The sequence below is a fragment of the Indicator indicator genome, chromosome 18, assembly GCF_027791375.1.
Source record: "Indicator indicator isolate 239-I01 chromosome 18, UM_Iind_1.1, whole genome shotgun sequence".
Taxonomy (NCBI): Eukaryota; Metazoa; Chordata; class Aves; order Piciformes; family Indicatoridae; genus Indicator; species Indicator indicator.
In genome coordinates, this window is record NC_072027.1 from 17,777,563 (window position 1) to 17,798,747 (window position 21,185).

The 21,185-nt window shown below is 46.3% G+C and overlaps 1 protein-coding gene across 1 annotated transcript in view; it reads left to right on the forward strand.

The window, feature by feature from the left end:
- Window positions 1–15,983, forward strand: part of LOC128973024 (organic cation/carnitine transporter 2-like) — a 33,362-nt gene extending 17,379 nt beyond the window's left edge. The window contains exons 4-10 of the mRNA XM_054389202.1: window positions 18–189; window positions 2,528–2,654; window positions 8,228–8,328; window positions 11,826–12,040; window positions 13,202–13,384; window positions 14,717–14,852; window positions 15,818–15,983. Coding sequence (XP_054245177.1) covers window positions 18–189; window positions 2,528–2,654; window positions 8,228–8,328; window positions 11,826–12,040; window positions 13,202–13,384; window positions 14,717–14,852; window positions 15,818–15,905 — 1,022 coding nt within the window. The 3' untranslated portion in view covers window positions 15,906–15,983. The remainder of the gene's footprint in view (window positions 1–17; window positions 190–2,527; window positions 2,655–8,227; window positions 8,329–11,825; window positions 12,041–13,201; window positions 13,385–14,716; window positions 14,853–15,817) is intronic.
- Window positions 15,984–21,185: the final 5,202 nt, after the last annotated feature.

The window sequence follows — 21,185 nt, forward strand, 5'->3', positions numbered from 1 at the left end:
TCTGTTGTTCTGAACAGGCACAGAAATTCTTGGCAAATCCATTCGTGTGCAGTTCTCCACTCTGGGTGTTTGTATATTTTATGCATTTGGCTACATGTTGCTGCCACTGGTTGCTTACTTTATCAGAGACTGGAGGATGCTGCTGCTGGCACTCACCTTACCTGGGCTCCTCTTCATCCCACTCTGGTGGTGAGTACAACTTCATCTCCAAGAACTGACTGTTTGGAAGTTCATCTCTCTGGTTTTAAGATGCAGACTCCTAGCCTAAACCAGTGAAATAGGACATGTGAAGAGTGGGCATTGTGTTCTTTGCTCTTCCTAGTCACTGGGGCCATTGGGAATGGATTTTTTTACAAGGGCTTTTAGTGCTTAGGATGAGGGAAAATGGATTGAAGCTGGAAGAGGGGAGATCAGGAAGAAATTCTAGACAGTGAGGGTGGGGAGACACAGGAACAGGTTGCCCAGGGAGGTTGTGGATGCTCCCTCCCTGGAGGTGTTCAAGGCCAGGCTGGATGAGGCCTTGAGCAACCTGGGCTGGTGGGAGGTGTCCCTGCCCATAGAAGGGGGGTTGGAGATGGATGATCTTTAATGTCCCTTCCAACCCAACCCATTCTATGAATTTCTGATTTATCTGCAAGTCCAGACCTTTCAGATGATCCAACTCATGCTTGAAAACCTTGTTCTTCATTTTCTGTAGGCTTGTATAAAATGATGTGCAAAGACTAAAGTCAGTAAAACTCCTTCTGCACCAACTGAAATCCAGGAGCTTTAAGGAGCAGGCCTGAACTAAGCACAGTAGGAGAAACCTTTTGGGAAGCTGCCCAATGCTAGGGTGACAGATAAGACAAGCTACAAAGCAGTTCTTGCACATCTGTACTTGCAGCTCTGATGAAAAGGACCTGGGGGTCCTAGTGTCCCACAGGATGACCATGAGCCAGCAATGTGCCCTTGTGGCCAAGGCCAATGGCATCCTGAGGTGCATCAAGAAGACTGTGGTCAGCAGGTCAAAGGAGGTTCTCTTTCCTCTCTGCTCTGCCCTGGTGAGGCCTCATCTGGAGTACTGGGTCCAGTTCTGGGCTCCCTAGTTGAAGAATGACAGGGAACTGCTTGAGAGGGCACAGCAAAGGGCTACAGAGGTGATGAGGGGACTGGAATATCTCCCTTATGAGGAAAGTCTGAGGGACCTGGGAGTGTTTAGTCTGAGAAAGAGCAGACTGAGGGGGATCTGATCAGTGCTGATCAATACTTAAAGGGTGAGTGTCAGGAGGATGGGACCAGGCCTTTATCAGTGGTGCCCAGTGACAAGACAATGGGTAATGGGCAACCAACTTGAACGTAGGAAGTTCCATATGAACATGAGGAGGAACTTCTTAACTTTGAAGGTGGTAGAGCCCTGCAGCAGGCTGCCTAGGGTGGTGGTGGAGTCTCTGTCTCTGGAATCACTCACAACCCACCTGGACACCATCCTGTGCGACCTGCTGTGGGTGACCCTGCTCTGTGATTCTCACAACCCACCTGGACACCATCCTGTGCAACCTGCTGTGGGTGAACCTCCTCTGTGGTTCTGATCTGTGAGGCTTCCTTGTTGTCTTCCCTGAGTAATGACATATTTGGAGGTGGCTTGTAAAGTTTGAACAGTCCACATGGTGGTGGTGTTTCTTCACTTCCACCTTACACCAGTTTTTATGCTTGTGATTCTATCCAGTTTCTTACACAGTGAATGACTCAGGCAGTTGCTACTCTCTGACCTTCCTTTCTGTGACAGTATTTACAGTTACTACTTCTCTGTTACTCTCTCATAGGATATGCCTCTGCATGCACAGCATGCTGCTTCTGTGTTCCCATTTCTGAGTTGCTTTACTCTTTTCCCATACTTTGAAGATTTGGACTGCTCTTTTTATCTGACTTCTTGCTCATTTCTTTAGTGCTTCTACAGCCCACAGATTGCATCAGGTTGGAAGGGGACCCTCAAAAGTCATCTTGTCCAAGCCCCCTGCAGTCAGCAGGGACATCTACCACTTTATCAGGTTGCTCAGGACCACATTGAGTTTGAACTTGTCTTCAGGGATGGGGCCTCAACCAGATCTCTGGGCAACCTGCTCCAGTATTTCACCACCCTTATTGTGAAGAACTTCTTCCTGATGTCCAACCTAAATCTCCCCTGCTCCAGATTCAGACCATTGCCCCTTGTCCTCTCCCCACAGGCCCTTCTAAACTGTCCCTCCCTGTAGGTCCCCTTCAGATATTGAAATGCAGTTCTAAGGTCTCCCTGGAGCCTTCTCTTCTCCAGGCTGAACAACCCCAATTCCTACAGCCTGTCCTCACAGGTGAGGTGCTCCAGCATCATCTCATTCTGTTCTTGCTCAGTGTGCTAATCTGCTCCCTAAGCTGATTTCTGTGGTCCTTGCTCTAATTTCTACAAGATGTGGCAAGTTTTGAGCTCTTTGTGCCTGGAACAATGTGTACTGATGCTGCAGCAGTGCTTTCCCTGGAACTGCAGGCTTGACACTCTGAACTTTTTCTGCAGGGTGATTCCAGAATCTCCACGGTGGTTGATCTCCCGGGGAAGATTTCAAGAGGCAGAAGACATCCTCCACAAAGCTGCAAAAATGAATGGCATTACAGCCCCAGATGTCATACTTGACCCTAGTGAGGTAAGATTCATTTAGCACTGCACTTTGCTGGACCTGTTAATGATCATGTCAACTGATTAATTTCCAGAGACAGGAGCTGAGTTCTGCCTGTGGTGTATGAGGCACTTCTCCAATGGTTTAAAGGTTGTCCTTTTCCTGGAAAGCAGAACAGCCTTTCCTTTCTTCATTAGGGTTTGCAAAACCCTTGCTGTCTCATTCCAGTGGGAATGGCATCATGCATTCTAATGCAAACATTCTGTTCCTTTTACACTCTTTTTAGGGAAGGTAATGAATTTTAGTCAGGCGTTAGAATTGGTTACCCAGGGAGGTGTAGAGTCACCATCCCTGGAGGTGTTCAAGAAACCTGTGGACATGGCACATGGGGACATGGTTTGATGGCCATGGTGGTGTTAGGTTGAAGGTTGGACTGGCTGACCTTAAAGGTCTCTTCTAACTGAAGCAGTTCTATGATTCTGTGAGGTACCTGTTGCTCTGTGTTTGGCACCAAACAGGTTTTATGCTCAGAGAGTCTAATACAGTTCTATGAAAGACTAACACAGGACTACTTCTAGTGGCACTGGAAATAATGTTAGTCTAGTTCATATTCAACTCCAATTTCTTCTCCATGTTAAGGAAAGCAAAGTTTGAACCCCTTTAGGGTTGAGTAGCTGGCAGTATCTTTACTTCCCCACCTATTTCTTTGTTTCCTCTAGGTATCTCCCCTTTGTCTGACCTGTGTGGTGACCCAGAAGTGTGAAAGCAGCTCCACACTCGTTCAAACATGACCTCCAGAAGTCAGACAGACAAACTGTTTGCCTGACCCAGGAGAATGAGCACCTCTCTGTGCACTTGCCCAGTCATTTTCTGCTTGACAATTGACATTGTGATTTATATGTCAGTCCCTTGTATGCTCTCTTGCTTTACAAGGGCTTGGGGAGGTGGTTTGCCATTAAACTGCAGTGTTTGCTGTTGAGATTCAACAACTTCACTTAGGTTTGTTAGCTGAGATGCAAACAAACCTGTTTGGCCAGACGTGTTTATAGGTAGTAGGACAGACATTCTGGTCTTGCTGGAACAGAGAGAAAATGCCAAGAAGCCCCAGAACTTCTTAAGATAGCTTTTCCCCTGAATTTTCATTCAAGTACACTTTTATTTTCTCCTTCCTGGAGAGAATGCTGGAGGCATGAAAACTCATCCATGGCCAGCACTGCAGCAAGAGAACATAAAATAAGCTTTGGATCCAACATCTGCTTAAGGTCACTGTCCCTGGAATGCTTTACATCTCCTTCTTAGAAAGAAATGCTGATCTGTTTGCATCTCTGAATGGGGCTGGATTCTGCAGCAGCAGAAGTCAGGGTCAGGAGCAGGGAAGTTGCCCCAGAGAAACAATTCCTGCAGCAGGGTGGGCTGGGGTGCACAGTGCTGAGGTACAGATCAGTCATTGCACATCACCTTTCAGAAACACACTAACATTCTGACACTTGGGGGAAAAGGAGCTTGATGAGCAGATGCTGTTTAAATGCAGACCTCCTGGCCATCTTTGTGTCTTTTTTTAAAGTCAGAGCTGTGCTGTGACCACAAAATCTGTGCATAACTTTTCTGCATCCATGCTCTCTTTATGCTGTTCTCCTGGCTGCTTTCTGAAGAGCTGTAAAGCAAAGGCTCACAGCCCCCCTCCAGTTGTTCAGAAGCATGTTTATACTTCAGAGAGATTCTCAGAAATCCAGCTGGCCCTTAGCCCTCCTGCAGCTGGAACATGAGCTCTGGATGGAGGAGCAACCCGAGCTCATGCTTGCAGTATTCCTCAGACCTTTGCAGCTGCACTCTAGCACCTGCAATATTTAGGCTTCAAAGACTTCAAAACCAGTTGGGATCCAGCAGGTTAACTGGTCACAGACAAGCTGCAGAGCACAAACAGGGGCTGACTGACTGAATTATCCCATGTTTGGATGATGGGTTTAGTTTCAAATCATCTGTTTGCCCTCCCTGCCCTTGTCATAGCTTCTTGTGCTAGCTTGTTATGTTAAGGATTATGCCATGTGCTTATCCAGCTCCTAAAAGACAGAGTCCTTTTTTCTCATCAACTCTGAATTTTACTGTTCCTGGTTTTTGTTTTGTGGTTTATTTGGTTATTCTCCTTCTTTCTTCTTCTTTTTTTTTTTTTTTATTGTTTCCTGTTTGCTGGTTTCTTGGCAACAAATAGTGGCAAAACTGGAGAGTACTTAGGAAAGATCATGTGATTTATGAGAAAGGGCTGTGAGCCTTAGAGCTGCTGCAGTCTGGGTGGTGGGAGGACAGGCTGCAGGCAGAATGAGAGCTAGCAAATGTAAAGAACTGTCTAGTAGAAAAATGAAGATTTATGAAAGCAAATTCACTGAAGTTTGCAGCCATATCAGAGCTCTATTTTAACCCCCAGGTCTTCAGATGAAAATGTCACTCAGGATTCTTTCACCTGACTGCAGGGGTGACATAAAGTTCATGTTCCCATTAGCTCAGATACAGTTTGCAAGGCATTGAGGAGATAATGAATATTTTTAAGGTGAGAGACAAGATTTAAAGACCCCAGATAAGTGTCCAGCAACTATCTGGCTGAATAAAAAACAAAACCCATCACTAACTGATGAGGAATTCAGTTCAATTAATTAATGGGTGCTTTTGTGTGTTGTGTTTTGAAATCCAACTGCTTCTGCTGGATCAAAGTGATAGTGTAGGGGAAAAAAAAGTATTGTAAGCTGAGTTACTGTAGAGTAGAGGATATTAGACCAGGTAGAAAGAGTTCAGGTGGTTGCTTAGTCTGGAGAAGGCTAAGGGGAGTTCTTATTTCTGTCTACCTGAAAGGAGTTTGGAGTGAGGTGGTGTTGGTTGGTCTCTTCTCCCAGGTAACCAGCGATAGGATGAGAGGATCACAGGCTCACAGGATGTTAGGGGTTGGAAAAGACCTCCAGAGATCATTGAGTCCAACCCCCCTGCCAGAGCAGGACCATAGAATCCAGCACAGGTCACACAGGAACACATCCAGATGGGTCTTGAAAGCCTCCAGAGGAGGAGACTCCACAACCTCTCTGGGCAGCCTGTTCCAGTGCTCTGTGAGCCTCACAGTGAAGAAGTTCCTCCTCATGCTGAGGTGGAACCTCCTGTGCTGGAGTTTCCATCCATTGCCCCTTGGCCTATCCCAGGGTGCAAGTGAGCAGAGCCTGTCCCCTGCCTCTTGACCCCCAGCCCTCAGATATTTATTAAACATTTCTTACATCCCCTCTCAGTCTTCTCCTCTCTAGACTAACCAACCCCAGGGCTCTCAGCCTCTCCTCATAAGACAGTGCTCCAGTTCCTTCAGCATCCTTGGAGCCCTCCCTTGGACTCTCTCGAGTAGATGGGCTTCAGTTGTGCCAGAGGAGGATTAGCTTGGATATTATGAAAAACTTCTTTCATGAAAGAGTGGTGAGGCATTGGAACAGGCTTCCAGGTTTGGTGGTGGAGTCACCATCCCTGGAGGTCTTCAAGAAGCTTGTGGGCACTCCAGGGCATGGCTTAGTGGTCATGGTAGTTGGGTTGCAGTCGGACTCAATGATCTTAAAGGTCTTTTCCAGCCTTAGTGATTCTGTGATTCTCACTTTCAGGGGGGCTGTTCTGAAGCTGAAATCATAGTTTACATGTACTGAAAGCCATTGGCACATCCCATGAAGGAGTCCATAGTGCAAACAAAAGGCCTGCAGTCTTTAAACATGTTATATTTCAATCTGACATTCTCAGGTCACACTGACTTTAAAAATCAAGGGAGGAAGTAATCTGTGTATACAGTTTATTGTGTTTGCACATAATGGAGGTCTGTCAGGCAAGAGTGAGTCATTTTGTTGTGGACAGATAAGTTCTCAGTAAAATATTTTTAGGTGTCTTGGCAGTTGATGATTCCCAAAGTGACAAAATTAAGACTATTTCAGTGTTAGCTTTTTTTTTTTTCACCTGATTAGTCCTAGATCTATAGAATGGTTTGGGTTGTAAGGGACCTTAAAGACCACTTAGTTCCAACCCCTCTGCCATGGGCAGGAACACCTTCCACTAGCCCAGGTTGCTCAAAGCCTCACCCAACCTGGTCTTGAACACCTCCAGGGAGGGGGCATCCAAAGTTTCTCTGGGCAACCTGTTCCAGTGTCTCACTACCATGATTTTGAGCTGCTGAGGGCAGGTGCCTGGGTTCTTATTTCTTGGTTAGATGCTTTTGATAGAATTACAAATTCAGAGAGAGAGAAAATGTCTTAACAGAAAACAGAATCTCTGTGGAAGATGCAGTTCAAAGTCTTGTTAATGTTCTCACTGTAAGGCTGTTAAAAAGATCATTCATGGTGAGTCATGAGCCTGTGATAAATCCTGAAAACACCACCTTTTGCCATAGTAAAAACATGGCAGGGAACTGGGGGTCCTGTGCCACACAGCCCTGCTTTAGCAGAGTTGAGAGTTTCCATCAACAGAACTTGTCCTCTTAAATCACCTCCTACATATTTTGAAAACTCTGTCCCTTGTAGGGGGCCTAAATTTTAGCAAAACCCCTTAAATTATCTCCTTTTTTACAACCTTATCAAGCATAAAACTGGTTTGCATGCTTCAGGGGTGAATATCTTTGCATTGTTTACATGGAAGTGGTTTTAATTTGAGGAGCTGGAAAGTTTCATGGGGCAGAGAGAAGTTTGCTGTCTTTTTTGCTTCTATTCTTAGATGAAGTTCTCCAAACCAGGCTAAATAATGATGGGGACTCTTCAGCCAGTTTGTTACATCTTAAATGCATCCCTGTTAAGTCCAGCTTGAGGAGTCAGTTACTGAATCACTCCTGCTGCATTTTAATCATGTTATTTCATGCCATGAACATCAGGCACAGTTAGTCACTTAATTTTCTGGTCTTTGAAGACTATTCTTAGTCTGGAGCAGGCTGCCCAGAGAGGTTGTGGAGTCTCCTTCTCTGGAGAGATTCCAAACCCACCTGGACATTGTGATCCTGGGCAGGCTGCTGTGAGTGACCCTGCATTGGACTGGATGATATCCAGAGGTCCCTTCCAACTCTCACCCTGCTGGGATTTTGTGATTGTTTTAAGACAGCCTTGATCTCCTGGCCCTTAGACTAAACAAACCCTCTACTTTTACAGGTCCTGTTTGTCAGCTGTCTCATCCTCCCTGGTGCTCCCTTCGTGTCTGGGTGCAGTTGATTGTCATGAACCTCACGGCTTAAAACTGGGAGTAAAAACTCCTCCAGCGGAGTAAAAACTCCTCCAGCAGTGACATCTAAATCATAAATTAATGCTGCCACTTTGTAACTGACTCTAAAAGTAACAATAAGCAGTTGCTTTGTGAAGCCTCAGGCAGAGGAAATGAGTACTAACTTCAGCCTGAATTTTAAGTGACTTTAAGTAGGTGGAGCAACCATTGCCACAGGCTCTTACAGCATTGGTTAAGAGCAAGGCACCTGCCTCAGCTCTGCAGCACATCAAAATAGTGATGTGTAAGTTGGGGCAGGGTTTATTTTCACAGTAATCCTGCTTGCAGGAAGTTAATCTTCCCATGGTTGTTGGGTTTGCTATTTTCTTTGTCTGTTTGTTTGATTCCAGCTGCAGGATATGAATTGCCAGAGCCAGCAGACCTACACCATTTTGGATCTAATGAGAACCCGAAATATCCTGACCATCACAATCATGTCAGTGCTTCTTTGGTAAGTAAGTGTGGAGTAGTTAAGCACAAAAAGCAGCCAAACAATTCAAAACCTGCTTGTGGAACACTAAGGTATTCTGAAGAGATATGGACAAAGCCAGGTCAAAGTGCAATGACCTCCCAGACTGCAGCAACAAAATTCTGGTTACATCTGTTCCTCTCAGTAAGAATCTAAAAACATATTTGGGTTGTTATTTTTTCTGAAGCAGTCAAACATGTCCTGAACTAAGCAAGAATCAGATCAGCTGGCAGTGGTGTGTGAGAATTCTGCCTGATGTTGGGCCTTGGGGAATCCTCATCTGACTAACAAAGTCTTCTAAGAAGAGTGAGTCATGCCCTGTCTCCAGATCAGAGAGCTGCTGCCCAGGGTCTGAACACAGCCATGCCTGACTTGGGGAGAATCTTCCTGTCTCCTTTGTCTTGTTTCTTGAAGGGATAAAACTGTCTTTTGAAGAACTGAGGTTTCCCTAGACTTTCCTGCTGGCTACTCTGTCTACCTGCCATCTCCAGCTTGGTTTAGCAAGAGCTGAACCATTTGTTATGTTCAGTGTAATTAAACTCCCTGAAATGAGGTTGGAACCAGGTGGGGTTGGTCTCTTGTCCCAAGGAACAAGTGATAGGGCAAGACTCAAAAGACCTAAAGTTGTGCCAGGGGAGGTTTAGGTTGGACACGAACAACAATTTCTTCCACAAAAGGGTTGTGAAGGCCTGGACCAGGCTGCCCAGGGCAGTGGTGGAGTCCCCATCCCTGGAGGGCTTTCAAAGCCATGGAGCTGTGGTACTGAGGGCCATGGTTTAGTGGTGACCTGACAGTGCTGGGTTAATGCTTGGACTGGATGATCTTGGAGTGATTTTCCAACCCAAATGATTCTGTGATATTTCCATTATTCTTACCTTGCATGTCAGTTGCTTAACCTCCTTTTAATTGATGTCCCCAAAGGCAAAGCATCTTGTGCTGACACCTAGCAATGTTTTCCACCCCATAGCATCCTGGTGGTTTATTCTGCATTATGAATTGAAAGATCTGCTGAAAGGAAAGGCTGGCTGCAGACAGCAGTACATCACCTTCACATATTGCTGGGTGTTGTGTTAGATAGATGCCTTATAAACTAATCCCTTTGCCTGAAGGAGGAGGAAGCTTGGCTTCTCCTCACTCTGGGATGTGCAAATATCCCTAAAGTTTTCCTAGAAACTGTCTAATTGCATCAAGGCTTGTCAGTGTGATAAGCTGAGGCAAGCTGCTGCTGAAAGTGAGTTTATTGTAAGCTGAGAGTTTATTGTATGTAAAAATAACTCCTGGGAGCAGAGTGCTGGGCGTGTTGCAGAGCAGCATGGAGAACAGCATGTAACTGCTTCTGAGAAGAATAGCTTCAGCTGGCAGGACACCTGCAGCTGGGTGACTTCAGATATTCCCAGGTACAGTGGGCAACTTATTCTAAGCAAGTGGAGCATGAAGGCTCTTCCCATGTGAAGTGAGGAGGAGGGGGAGCCAGCCTTTTATCAGTGACTCACTTTGTGCTGTGCAGTGATTTTCATAGGATCATAGCATTTTTTTTCGGTTGGAAAAGACCTCTTAAGATCATAGAATCAGTCAGGGTTGGAAGGGACCACAAGGATTATCTAGTTCCAACCCCTGCTATGGGCAGGGACATTGACTCCAACCATCATTTTGCTCCAGGTTCTGTTCTAGCATAGATGCTAGAGGAGATTAATGCTCACTGCTCTGTCCCTCACCATTGCACCTGGACATGAGCTGGTCCAGTGCTCATTATTTCCCACGTTACCTGCTGGTGAAGCAGAACATTCTCTTAGAGCCAGAGAATGGGTTGGGTTGGAAGAGACCCTAAAGATCATCCAGTTCCATCTACCTCTGCCACTGGCAGGGACACCTTCCACTAGCCCAGGTTGCTCAAGGCCTCATTCACCCTGTCCTTGAACACCTCTGAGGAGGGGGCATCCCTGGGCAGCCTGTTCCAGTGTCTCACAGCTCTCACTGGAAAGAATTTCTTCCTAATCTCCAGTCTAAATCTCCCCTCTTCCAGCTCAGAGCCATTGCCCCTCATTCTGTCACAGCAAGCCCTTGTAAAAAGTCCCTCCCCAGCTTATTGTAGGCCTCCCAGCATCTGCCAAGACAGGATTTGTTTCCAAGGCCAGTTGTGGCTTCCCTTGACGCCAGCTCTCATCTGGCAGCAGCACAATTAAGATCACAGAGTTGCAGGCCCCCAGGCTCTGTCCTGCTGCACTGACCAGGTCAGGCACCCAGCCATGCAAACGTGACTTGGATGCTGCCCAGCCAGCCTGGGGCATGCCAGAGAAAATCCCAGGTTGTTTGGGTGCTGCCAGGGTGCCCAAGCCCTTCCCTCTGATTTCATATCCAAAGCATGGAGAGTAATGACCCAGAAAAAATGTTCTCCACCCAGAGCTCCCTGGTAAATGTAATTAAAAGCTGCTGTAGGCCTCAGCAGCAAAGTTCAGTAGTTCAGAGCTGCTGAATCAGTGCATTGTGTATGGTCATTCCTTATCTCCCGGGGGTGACCTGGGCATGCACGAGAGGCAGCGGTGAGGAGCAGGCAGGTCCTTTTCATCAGCACAGCTAGCAGGGACACATGAGCTGTTTCAAAGTGATAGGCACCCAGAGCCTCCTGGCAGGGTTTGAATGAGACTGTAATGCACAGCTGCAAAGTCATGCAGTGGCAGCAGAAAAGGAGTATGACCTCAGAGCTGCAGGTCCGTCCTGCATCCTGCACAGCCTCCTAAGCCTGTGACTCAGCAAAGCCAGCAGCTGCTCTGGAGTTACCTACAATCCTCATGGAATGCTTTAGCTTGGAAGGGACCTCTTAAGGTCATCCAGTCCAACCTCCCTGCAGTCAGCAGGGACGTCTGCAACTAGAGCAGACCTGGAATGGTTCCAGGGATGGGGCATCTACCACCTCTCTGGGCAACCTGGGCCAGGGTCTCACCAGCCTCAGTGGAAAAAGTTTCTTCCTTCTCTTCAGTCTGAATCTTAGCTCAAACCATCACCCCTTGTCCTGTCACACCAGGCCCTGCTCAAAAGTCTGTCCCCAGCTTTCTGATCAGCCCTCTAAATACTGAAAGGCCACCAAAAGGTCTCCCTGGAGCCTTCTCTTCTCCAGGCTGACCAAGCCCAACTGTCTCAGCCCTCCCAGCATTGCTGTGGCCTCCGCTGGCCTCACTCCAGCAGATCCCTATCCTGGTGCTGAGAGGTCCAGATCTGAACACAGTATTTGACTTTTTTCCCACAAATTTATTTTATTCTTTGAATTGAAGAATAACTTGGAAGAAAAAAAGCATCAACCCTAATTGTTATCTTGCTGCATCTGAAGTCATCACTTTCAGCTGCTGCAGAGGGGAGGGGATCTGGCAGGTGTTCAGTTTGTCCTGTATTGATTTCTGTCCTTAAGATCGATGTCGGAGAGGCTCAGGCCAACCTCAGGGCGGAGATCAATTGGTCTGATTCTGCTCTTCTGCTTCTTTCAGGATGATAATCTCTGTGGGTTACTTTGGGCTTTCTCTCGACACCCCTAACCTGCACGGAGATGTCTACCTGAACTGCTTCCTCTCGGCAGTGATCGAGGTGCCAGCCTACGTCATCTCGTGGCTGCTGCTCCAGCACCTGCCGCGACGGTACTCAATGGCTGCTGCGTTATTCTTGGGAGGCTGTGTTCTGCTCTTCATTCAGCTGGTGCCTTCACGTATGCAATCGTTAGTTGATCTCACATGTCTAGCACAGGTGAAGTGCAGAACTGGGCAGATGCAGAGGAAAGGTGTCTCGAGGGCTGGTTTCCCATCTTTGCCCCTCTTGGTTTCCTCCGTGCTGCCGCACAGGTTGCTCAGGCGACGCGGCGGCTCAGATACACGTCGCTGGCTCTGTCATCTCTTGGGGTGGCATTGTTGTCTTTAATGTACATTTCTGGCAAGGTCCAAGTGTAAAACCAGGACTAGAAGAAGGAGAAATTGGTAAGTGAAGGTTACCAAGAGGCTGCGGAACTTGCTTCCTGAACAGCTCTCAGCCACTGGCTTCTCTGTGGCTTCTTTAAGCAGTTCTTGTGGAAGCATTTTTGATGAGCAGAGAGGGTTGTAGTCAGTTAGTGTTGATAGTTAAAATCATGGTTGGCAAGTGGAAAGGAGGGCAAAACAACATTTACTGGATAGCAAACCATATCTTCAGGCCATGTCAAGCCATGCCTTCATGTCCTGGACTCCTTACTGACAGTAATGTTGACTATTACGAGGGCAGTGTTGTTGCTTAGCACTTACCTACAAATCAAAAAATAAATACAAGAGAATGTGTAAGAACTTAACTTATTTTATCCAGGCAAGGCACATGTTGCATTCTCTTTAATCCTGTCTTTTGAGTGGACACTGATAGGATCTCTTTTGATTTTCCTAAACCTAACTGTCCCAGTTGGAAGTCAATTCAGGTTCCCATAATGAAATTACTGGCTGGTAGCTAAGAATGCTAATGAGAAACCAGAGCAGGAAATCAAAAAGAACTTGTTTCAAATGTTTCACTTTGCTCTTTTGATTATAAATTGATGTATGGTGCTGTGTACAGTAGCAGAGCTCTGGCCCTTAAGTCTGAGAGGATTGCTCCAGTTCCTGCTCTGTTCTGCTTATTTTTTTTTCCTTGGCAAGGAGCCTCGTGCTCAGGAGGAAATGACAATGTTGGGTCCTAGTGGTTTAAAATGAAAGAAAAAAACACTGTCCATGGTTGTAGACTTGGAGAGGGGTGGAAAAAAAAATACACCAGGTACTGGAGTGGATTAGGCAGGAGTTACCCCAAGGCATGGAATTAGGAGATGCCATGAGCTGTCAGAGCTTTGTTGAAGCCCTCACTTGTCTCTTGATTTCAGATGCCCGTGCAGTCTCCATTCTGCTGGTGATGATGGGGAAATTTGGGATCACCTCTGCCTTTGCAATGGTTTATGTTTACACAGCTGAGCTCTACCCAACAGTGGTGAGAAACATGGGAGTTGGAGCAAGTTCCATGGCCTCCAGGCTGGGCAGCATCCTCTCACCTTACTTTGTTTACCTCGGTAAGTTAATCACTGTGGGGAGGTGCTGGTGGGTGAAGGGTGAGGTCAGGGTCCTGCCTCTGTGGGTCTTTGGGCTTTCCTGCAGTTCTCTGCTTCCAGATCCAGGTGTCTTACAAGCATAGAATTGTTTTGGTTGGAAAAGGTCTTTGAGATCATTGAGTCCAACTGTTATCTAACCCTACTAAGGCTGGTGCTAAACTGACAGAATCACCAAATGGTAGGGATTGGAAGGGACCTCTGGACATCAAGTCCAACCCCCCTGCCAAAGCAGGATCACCCAGGGCACGTCACACAGGAATGCATCCAGATGGGTCTTGAAAGTCACCAGAGAAGGAGACTCCATAATCTCTCTGGGCTGCCTGCTCGAGGGCTCCAGCTCCCTCACACCAAACAAGTTTCTCCCCATGCTGAAGTGGAACTTTCTCTGTTCCAGTTTGTATCCATTGTCCCTTGTCCTGTCACAGGACACCATGGAGAAGAGTCTGGCCCCTTCTTCTTGATACCCACCCTTGAGATAGTTGTAAACAGTAAGAAGATCTCCTCTCAGTCTGCTCTTCTCCAGACTAAACAACCCCAGGCTGCTTGAAAATAGTGAAACTGCAGGTATCTCACCATCTCTGAGGAATGGTTGGAGCAGACAATTATGGGCTGTGTCCTGTGGAAGTGATACTCTGAGGACTCACAATCTTACTGGCTCAACAGGGACAGCTCTTACAGCTGTTGCTCCCCAGGCTCTTGCATTCCTAAAACCACATTTAGAACAACAGCTCTGAATGTCAGGCTGTGACATTGTTTTGTTTGGGGATTTTTGTTTGTTTTTACTGAAATCACAAATATTCGTAGAATCTTAAAATTGTTTCAGTTGGAAGAGACCTGCAAGATCATCCAGTCCAACCTTCAACCTAACACCACTGTGGCCATTAAACCATGTCCCCAAGTGTCCACAGGTTTCTTGAACACCTCCAGGGATGGTGACTCCACCACCTCCCTGGGCAGCCTGTGCTGCCTGACCACTTTGTGGCAAAGAAATGTTTCCTAATTTCCAAACTAAACCTCCTCTGGTTCAATTTTAGGCCATTTCCTCTCATCTTATCCCCTGACATTAGGGGGAAGAGACCAACACCTCCTTTCAGGGAGCTATAGAGAGCAATGAGGTTTCCCCTCAGCTTCTTCTTCTCCAAACTGAACAACCCCAGTTCCTTCAGCTGCTGCTCAGCAGACCTGTTCTCCAGCCCCTTCACCAACCTTGCATGGACAAAGCCCTGTGCCTAGGCACAGACATGATCAGAGCCTTGGAGCTGCTGCTAGTGCTGTCCTTCTGTGTTCTGCTAGGTGCCTACGATCGCTTCCTGCCTTACATCCTGATGGGGAGCCTGACTGTGCTCTCAGGAATTCTGACTCTCTTTCTGCCAGAAAGCTTTGGTATGCCTCTGCCAGACACCATTGATCAGATGCTGTTGGTGAAAGGGTAAGTGGCACGTTTTGATCTTGCCACATCTGTTCTCTGAGGAGTGGGCTTGCTCAGTCAGGTATTGTCAGAGGGAGGGGATGATTTTGGTGGTGTAGTTAGGGCTTGAAAATAACAAGAGCTTGGCTGGAATCCTGATCACCATTCCCAAGTGTGTATGTTTGTGTGTATACCTTCTAGATCCAAAGGTCTCATTTTACACTTGAGAACTGAATAAAAGCCCATATCCCAGAATCCCAGCATGGTGGGGGTTGGAAGGGACCTCTGGAGGTCATCCACTTCAACCCCCCTGCTAAACCAGAGGCACACACAGCAGCTTGCCCAGGATCATAATGGCCAGAGGGGTTTGGAAGCTCTCCAGAGGAGACACCACAACCTGTTCCAAGCCTCCAGCACTCTCACACCAAAGAAGTTTCTCCTCATCTTCAGATGGAACCTCCTGGGTTCCAGTTTCACAGAATCCCAAAATGCAGTTTGTGCCCCAGATGCATTTGTAAAAGTGTATTGATTTATAAAGTTATCACAGGATGGTTTAGGTTGGAAGGGACCTTACAGATCATGCAGTGCCAACCCCCTGCCATGGGCAGGGACACCTCCCACTAGACCAAGTTGCTCAAGGCCTCATCCAGTCTGGCCCTGAACACTTCCAGGGTGGGGGAAGTTCTGGGGGCTAAAGATAGGTTATAACCTATCTTTGTTGGTGCTGAAAGTCATCTAAGTACTGGTGAAGGGCTGAACTCTTCCAGTTTACTTCAGCTGACACAAAAAAAAGACATTGAGAGCATTTGGCCTTTGCCCTAGCTCTGACATACACCTGGTGTTGGGGACCTGTCCACCTGAAGTCAACAGGATATTAAATCAGGAGGCTCCTAATGTCAAATAGGGCTCAGAAGAGCAAAGTTTCTTTTCCTCTGTTCTCTCATCTGTTGTTTAAAGTTCTTTTCTTTTCTCTTTTACCTGTCTAGATTAGAATACAGACCTCCATCTAGCAGCAAGAGGGAGTCCAGGGAGGAAGAAGAACATCCAGAGATTTCTAAAAGCACAGCTTTGTGATGGAACTCCTCTGTGCTTCCTGGGGGACTGAGAGTGAAATGGACTTCTCTTCTAAAATTCATTCTAGAAAGGGCTAGTGGCAGCACTTTGGTTCCTGTAATTTTAACCTTATTTATTAATTTAAAACACTGTGTTCCATACATTTTCTTTTTATATGAACATAAACCACTGTAAAGCCTTCAGTGAGGTGGTTCAGCCAAGGTTGTTTGGATGCAACAGTGCCATGGGACAGTATCTGATCAATTCTTTGTGACTTTTAAGTGTATAGTTCAGCTGAAAGATACTTGAAAATGAGTTCAAGGATCTGCCAGGGTACCTGGATTCCTCAGTGAACCTCATCCAGAGCAAATCAAGAGGTAAAAATTGCACTTCAAGAGGTAAAAATTGCACTTCAAGAGGTAAAAATTGGTTTTGATTCCTTGATTTCTGTCTCTGGACAGGAAACTTTATTTATCCTAGGGATGGTTATGAGAAGATGCCTCTGTGATCTTACCCAAATGATTTTGCACATGTTGGATTTGTTTCAGGAAGGTGCAAAAGAAAGACTTTTGAGAGTTAATTTTAACCTGATCTGTTTGAACTCAGCATGGATGGGGAAACATTTTCTTGCACTAAAAGAATTTGTAGCACTGAAGTTCTGCTCACAAAATCCACTTGATTGCCATTGCTGGTTTTCAGCTGTACCTGTATGATGAAGTTGTTTACATCTGACCCTGCTTCCAGGCTCCTCTTGATTTTAAAGTCATGTAAAAGGTTTCATTTGGGTGTGGAGGGAGCAGTTTGAGTTTGGGGCTTCTTCCCCTTTTTTTCATGTGCTGGAAAGAATCCTCCTGGTTTTGTTCTGTGCTTTTCACACAACCAGGCAGACAAGAGAATCAGAGGTAAATTTTGTGCTCATTTCCACCTCTGCATCAGCCTCGTGGTGGTGCTGAAAACAAACTGCAGAATCTCTTCCTGACTGCTGCATTTCAATCCTCATGTGCCAGCTGCAGAAGCTGTGCTGTCAGGTCTATTTCACTTAACTTCTTGTCATCAGTGAATCGTTTTCCAATTGTTTATATAGGAGTCCTCAACCCAGGAATTTTTTGACAATCTGCCAAGGAATTGCTCCTGGGGTGGTGGAAGCACCCTTGGCATCACCTGTGTTTCTTTAAATCTACATAATGTATACATACCCCCTGTCTTGTTTCTGATACTCTGCTTCTGCTGCCAGAGGTGAGAGCTGAAGGATTTCACTCTCCTGGCACTTTGTGTTTTGTTCTGTCTTGTTAGAGACTTCATAAACAGAACCTAAACCTTTGCAGCCAGGCTTTGGGGGCTTTACTCTGCTGCAGCAGCTGGTTGTGGAAGTGTTGCATTTTCCTGATGGATTTAAAGAGGTGACACCACTGTTTCAGGCTTCTGTTAACTAAGATCCCTTTTTCTGTCCTGGGCAATCAGCTTCAGCAGTGGGACTGAGTTTTGCCCATCAGGCTGCTGATCATAGAGACAAGGAGAAAGCACTGTACAGACTGCAAGGGGTTATTTGGTTTAAAATACAACTTCTGTTGTTTAAACTGCAGGGATTGGTTTGATTTAAACTGTTGTGGTTTGGCTTGCTTCAACTTGTAAGGGTTTCTTTCACTGAAACTAGAGTGGTTTGTTTCATTGAAGTTCTTCCTTACCCCTCTCTGGGTTTTCTCATTGCATTTTCATCATTGCTCTGTATTTTTCTCATTGTATTTGCATTTATCATCATTTCTCCCTGCATTTCCTCACCTGCTCATTTAGTGTTTTGATTTCTGGATGCAGCAGGAAACTGGTCAACCTCACAAGGTCAGAGAATGACCCCAAGAAACAGAATCATCATAGGATGGGGTGGGTTGGAAGGGATCTTAAAGATCCTTTAGTTCCAATCCCCTGCCATGGGCAGGGACACCTTCCACCAGCCCACATTGCTCAAGGCCTCATCCAGCCTGGCCTTGAACACCTTCAGGGCACAACCTTCCTGGGCAGCCTGTTCCAGTGTCTCCCCACCCTCACTGCAAAGAATTTCTTCCTAAACATAGTTTTGTGGTACCATCAGCTCTTCCAAGGAAAGAAAGTTTGGGCAGATTCAGTGGCACTCCTGTTCCAGAGGCTGAGAGGGTTAGGGTAAGGACAATGGATAGAAACTCCAGCACAGGAGGTTCCACCTCAACATGAGGAGGAACTTCTTCACTGGGAGGGTCACAGAGCACTGGAACAGGCTGCCCAGAGAGGTTGTGGAGTCTCCTTCCCTGGAGACTTTGAAACCCTGTCTGGATGTGTTCCTGTGTGACCTGTGCTGGATTCTATGGTCCTGCATGGCAGGGGGGTTGGACTGGAAGATCTCCAGAGGTTCCTTCCAACCCCTAACATCCTGTGAGGCTGTGAGAGGCCCTTGGCAGCTGGGTTTCAAACTCAGGCTGGCTGTAACTCGAAGCTAGTGCAAAAGCTGAGATTTTACAAACCTTGCTGCACATCATCTTAACACCCTGGACATGAGCAAACAGCTGTCAGGAGGGAGCATGTAGCAGCCAGTCTGCCTTGCCCAGCAGCAGACATGATCAGATCTGTCAGGCTGCTCACCTCTCTGCAATGCACACTGCAAACCCAAGAGCCTGTTCTGGAACTTGCCAGGGGCATTGTCTCTGTAAACCTTGTTTCTAGGAACTGGGATGTTGAGAGGCAGCTTCTGCTCTCCCTGGTGTGGAAGCATTATCTGGTGACCACAGGAATTGGAGGCAAAACTCTTCTAGCTGCTGCAGTTTCCTTTGTAATGAATTTGCCAGTGTAAACAACCATGTCCCATAAGTCCCTTCCTGTGAACTCCCCCAAAGCATCCTGCAGTGTAGGATATGAGCTTGCCTGGCTCACAACTGGGCATGGAAATTCCTGCCCTGAACTGCAGACTCCACTTCACATCTGATTTCAGGCATCATGTCTTAACCACTGCTTTATCCAGCTCTGTGCCTTGACAGTCAGACTCCTCTTCTGTTCTTGAGTATTTCAATACCCCAATGTTTATTTATAAAGTTGGTTTTGGAGGGATTTGTTTGGGCTTTTCTTAGGTTTTTTTTGTTTTTTTTTTTTAATCCAACTTGGGTGATTTCCTACCCCAGAACACAATGGCAATCTCTTTGTATCCAAAAAAACCCCAACAATTAACTATCTGTTTTTCCTTGCTTATCTTTCCAACAGCAAGGAGTATGAGTCAGAAAGGCAGAATAGATTTAACAAAGCATACAGGGTTGTTTGCTCTTTTGTTTTTGTTTTTTTTTTTTCCCATCCTTCTTTTGTTCATGTTTCTCTCCAAAACCAAAAAAAAAAAAAAAAAGCTTTTTCTAAGTGAGTTTCTACTAAGAAACTGAGAGAGTATTTTAATCATAGAATAGTTTAGCTTGGGAGTGACCTGAAAGATCATTTAGTGCCAACTCCCTGCAGTGAGCAGGGACATCTTCCACTAGAGCAGGGTGCTGCAAGCCCCATCCACCATGGCCTTGAACACTGCCAGGGATGTGTAGGTGAAATATAAATGGATATAGATAGATGGATTGCAGATTAGGAAGAAATTCTTTCCAGTTAGGGTGGAGAGACACTGAAGAGTTTGCCCAGGGGGGTTGTGGATGCCCCCTCCCTGAAGGTGTTCAAGGCTAGGATGCGCCTGGAGCAGCCTGGGCTAGTGGAAGGTATTCCTGCATGTGGCAGGGGAGCTGGAACTAGAAAATCTAATGACACTTTAAGGGGGAAGGGACAGGATTTGCCTTTGAAAGAGGAGTTGTGACAAACTTATGAGGTCTCTCTACTGTAGAGGAAGATAATATAGTCTTTGACATTCAGGCTGACCTTAAACTGGGAAATAATGCATAGTCTTGGTGCCCACAATGTTTTGGTTTCCCATAACCTGGTCTTGGTGCCCTTAGCCTGAGCTGGGAATCCAGAACACTGTTTTGGTACTCATAACCTGGTCTTGGTGCCCTTAGCCTGGGCTTGGAATCCAGAACACTGTTTTGGTACTCATAACCTGGTCTTAGTGTCCTTAGCCTGGTCTTGGTGCCCATAATGTGGTTTTGGTTGCCTGGAACATGATTGGTTTTGTGCTCATGACCTGGTTTTGGTGCTGTAGTCCAGGCTATACAAAATGACCTGGTGAGGCAAAATTCCCTCTGGCTAGAGAACAAAGCACACTACAGTGTCTGCACCAAGGAACACAGCATATGGCTGGAAACTAGGAGCTGGAAGCTAGGATCCCTTCCTTTCCAGCTCTTAGATTGACTTCTTTCATCATCCAGGGCATGTTGCATAATCCTGGGATTTCAGTTTCTTTGCTTGCAAGTGCAAATGACCATGAACTCCAAAGGCACCTCAGTTTCTTGTGCTGTTCATGCTCCACAGTCTGCATTTGTTAGCTTCTCTGACTCTCCTGATGGTGCATGCAATGCCCACATGAGCATCCTTTCATCTTTCAGGTGCCTTTTGACACTACTTTTGTGAAGAGGAGGTTGTTTCTCACCTGCTTCTGTGTTACCCTCCTCCCCCTGTTACCTGTTCTCCAACTGGAACAGGTTGCCCAGGGAGATTGTGGATGCTTCCTCCCTGGAGGTGCTCATAGTCAGTTTGGATGAGGCCTTGAGCAACCTGGGCTGGTGGGAGGTGTCCCTGTCCATGGCAGGGGGGTAGGAACTGGATGACCTTTGAGGTCCCTTCCAACCCAAACCATTTTGTGATTCCCACATTACCATTTGGAAGCAGAAAGCAGGGGGAGGTTTGTGGTGCACTGGCAGGGAAGTGGACTGCAATAAATCCAGCAAGGGTTGATTTTTTTTTTTTTTTTGGACTGCTGAATCATGTTCTTTTAATTGCACAACCCCTGCATGGAGCTGCCTGTGAAGTATTACTGAAGATTTCCATTGTGTCTATCACTGCACTGTAAAAATAGTGAGGGGAGGTTTGGTTTGGTTTTAGAAGACTTTCATTTTGAGCTCTGGTGAAGCTAATCCTGTCTCATGGAATTTGAGATTAACTGGAATAGACCCAGCTCTGCTTTCCAACTGGTTCCAGTGTACAGCCTCTTCTTTTTAAAGGAGCACATTAAGCAGATGAGGAAAGGAATGGACCTGGAAGTAATCCCCAATTTCAGAATCTCTAGAAGGAAACTTGAAATCCTGGCAGTTGTGAATGGTTTCCTTCCAGCATAGAATCAGCTCAGGCACCTTAATGCCTTCCTTACAAATGCCTTTGGGTGTATCTAGTGATGGCCACAGCCTTGTATATAGAGAG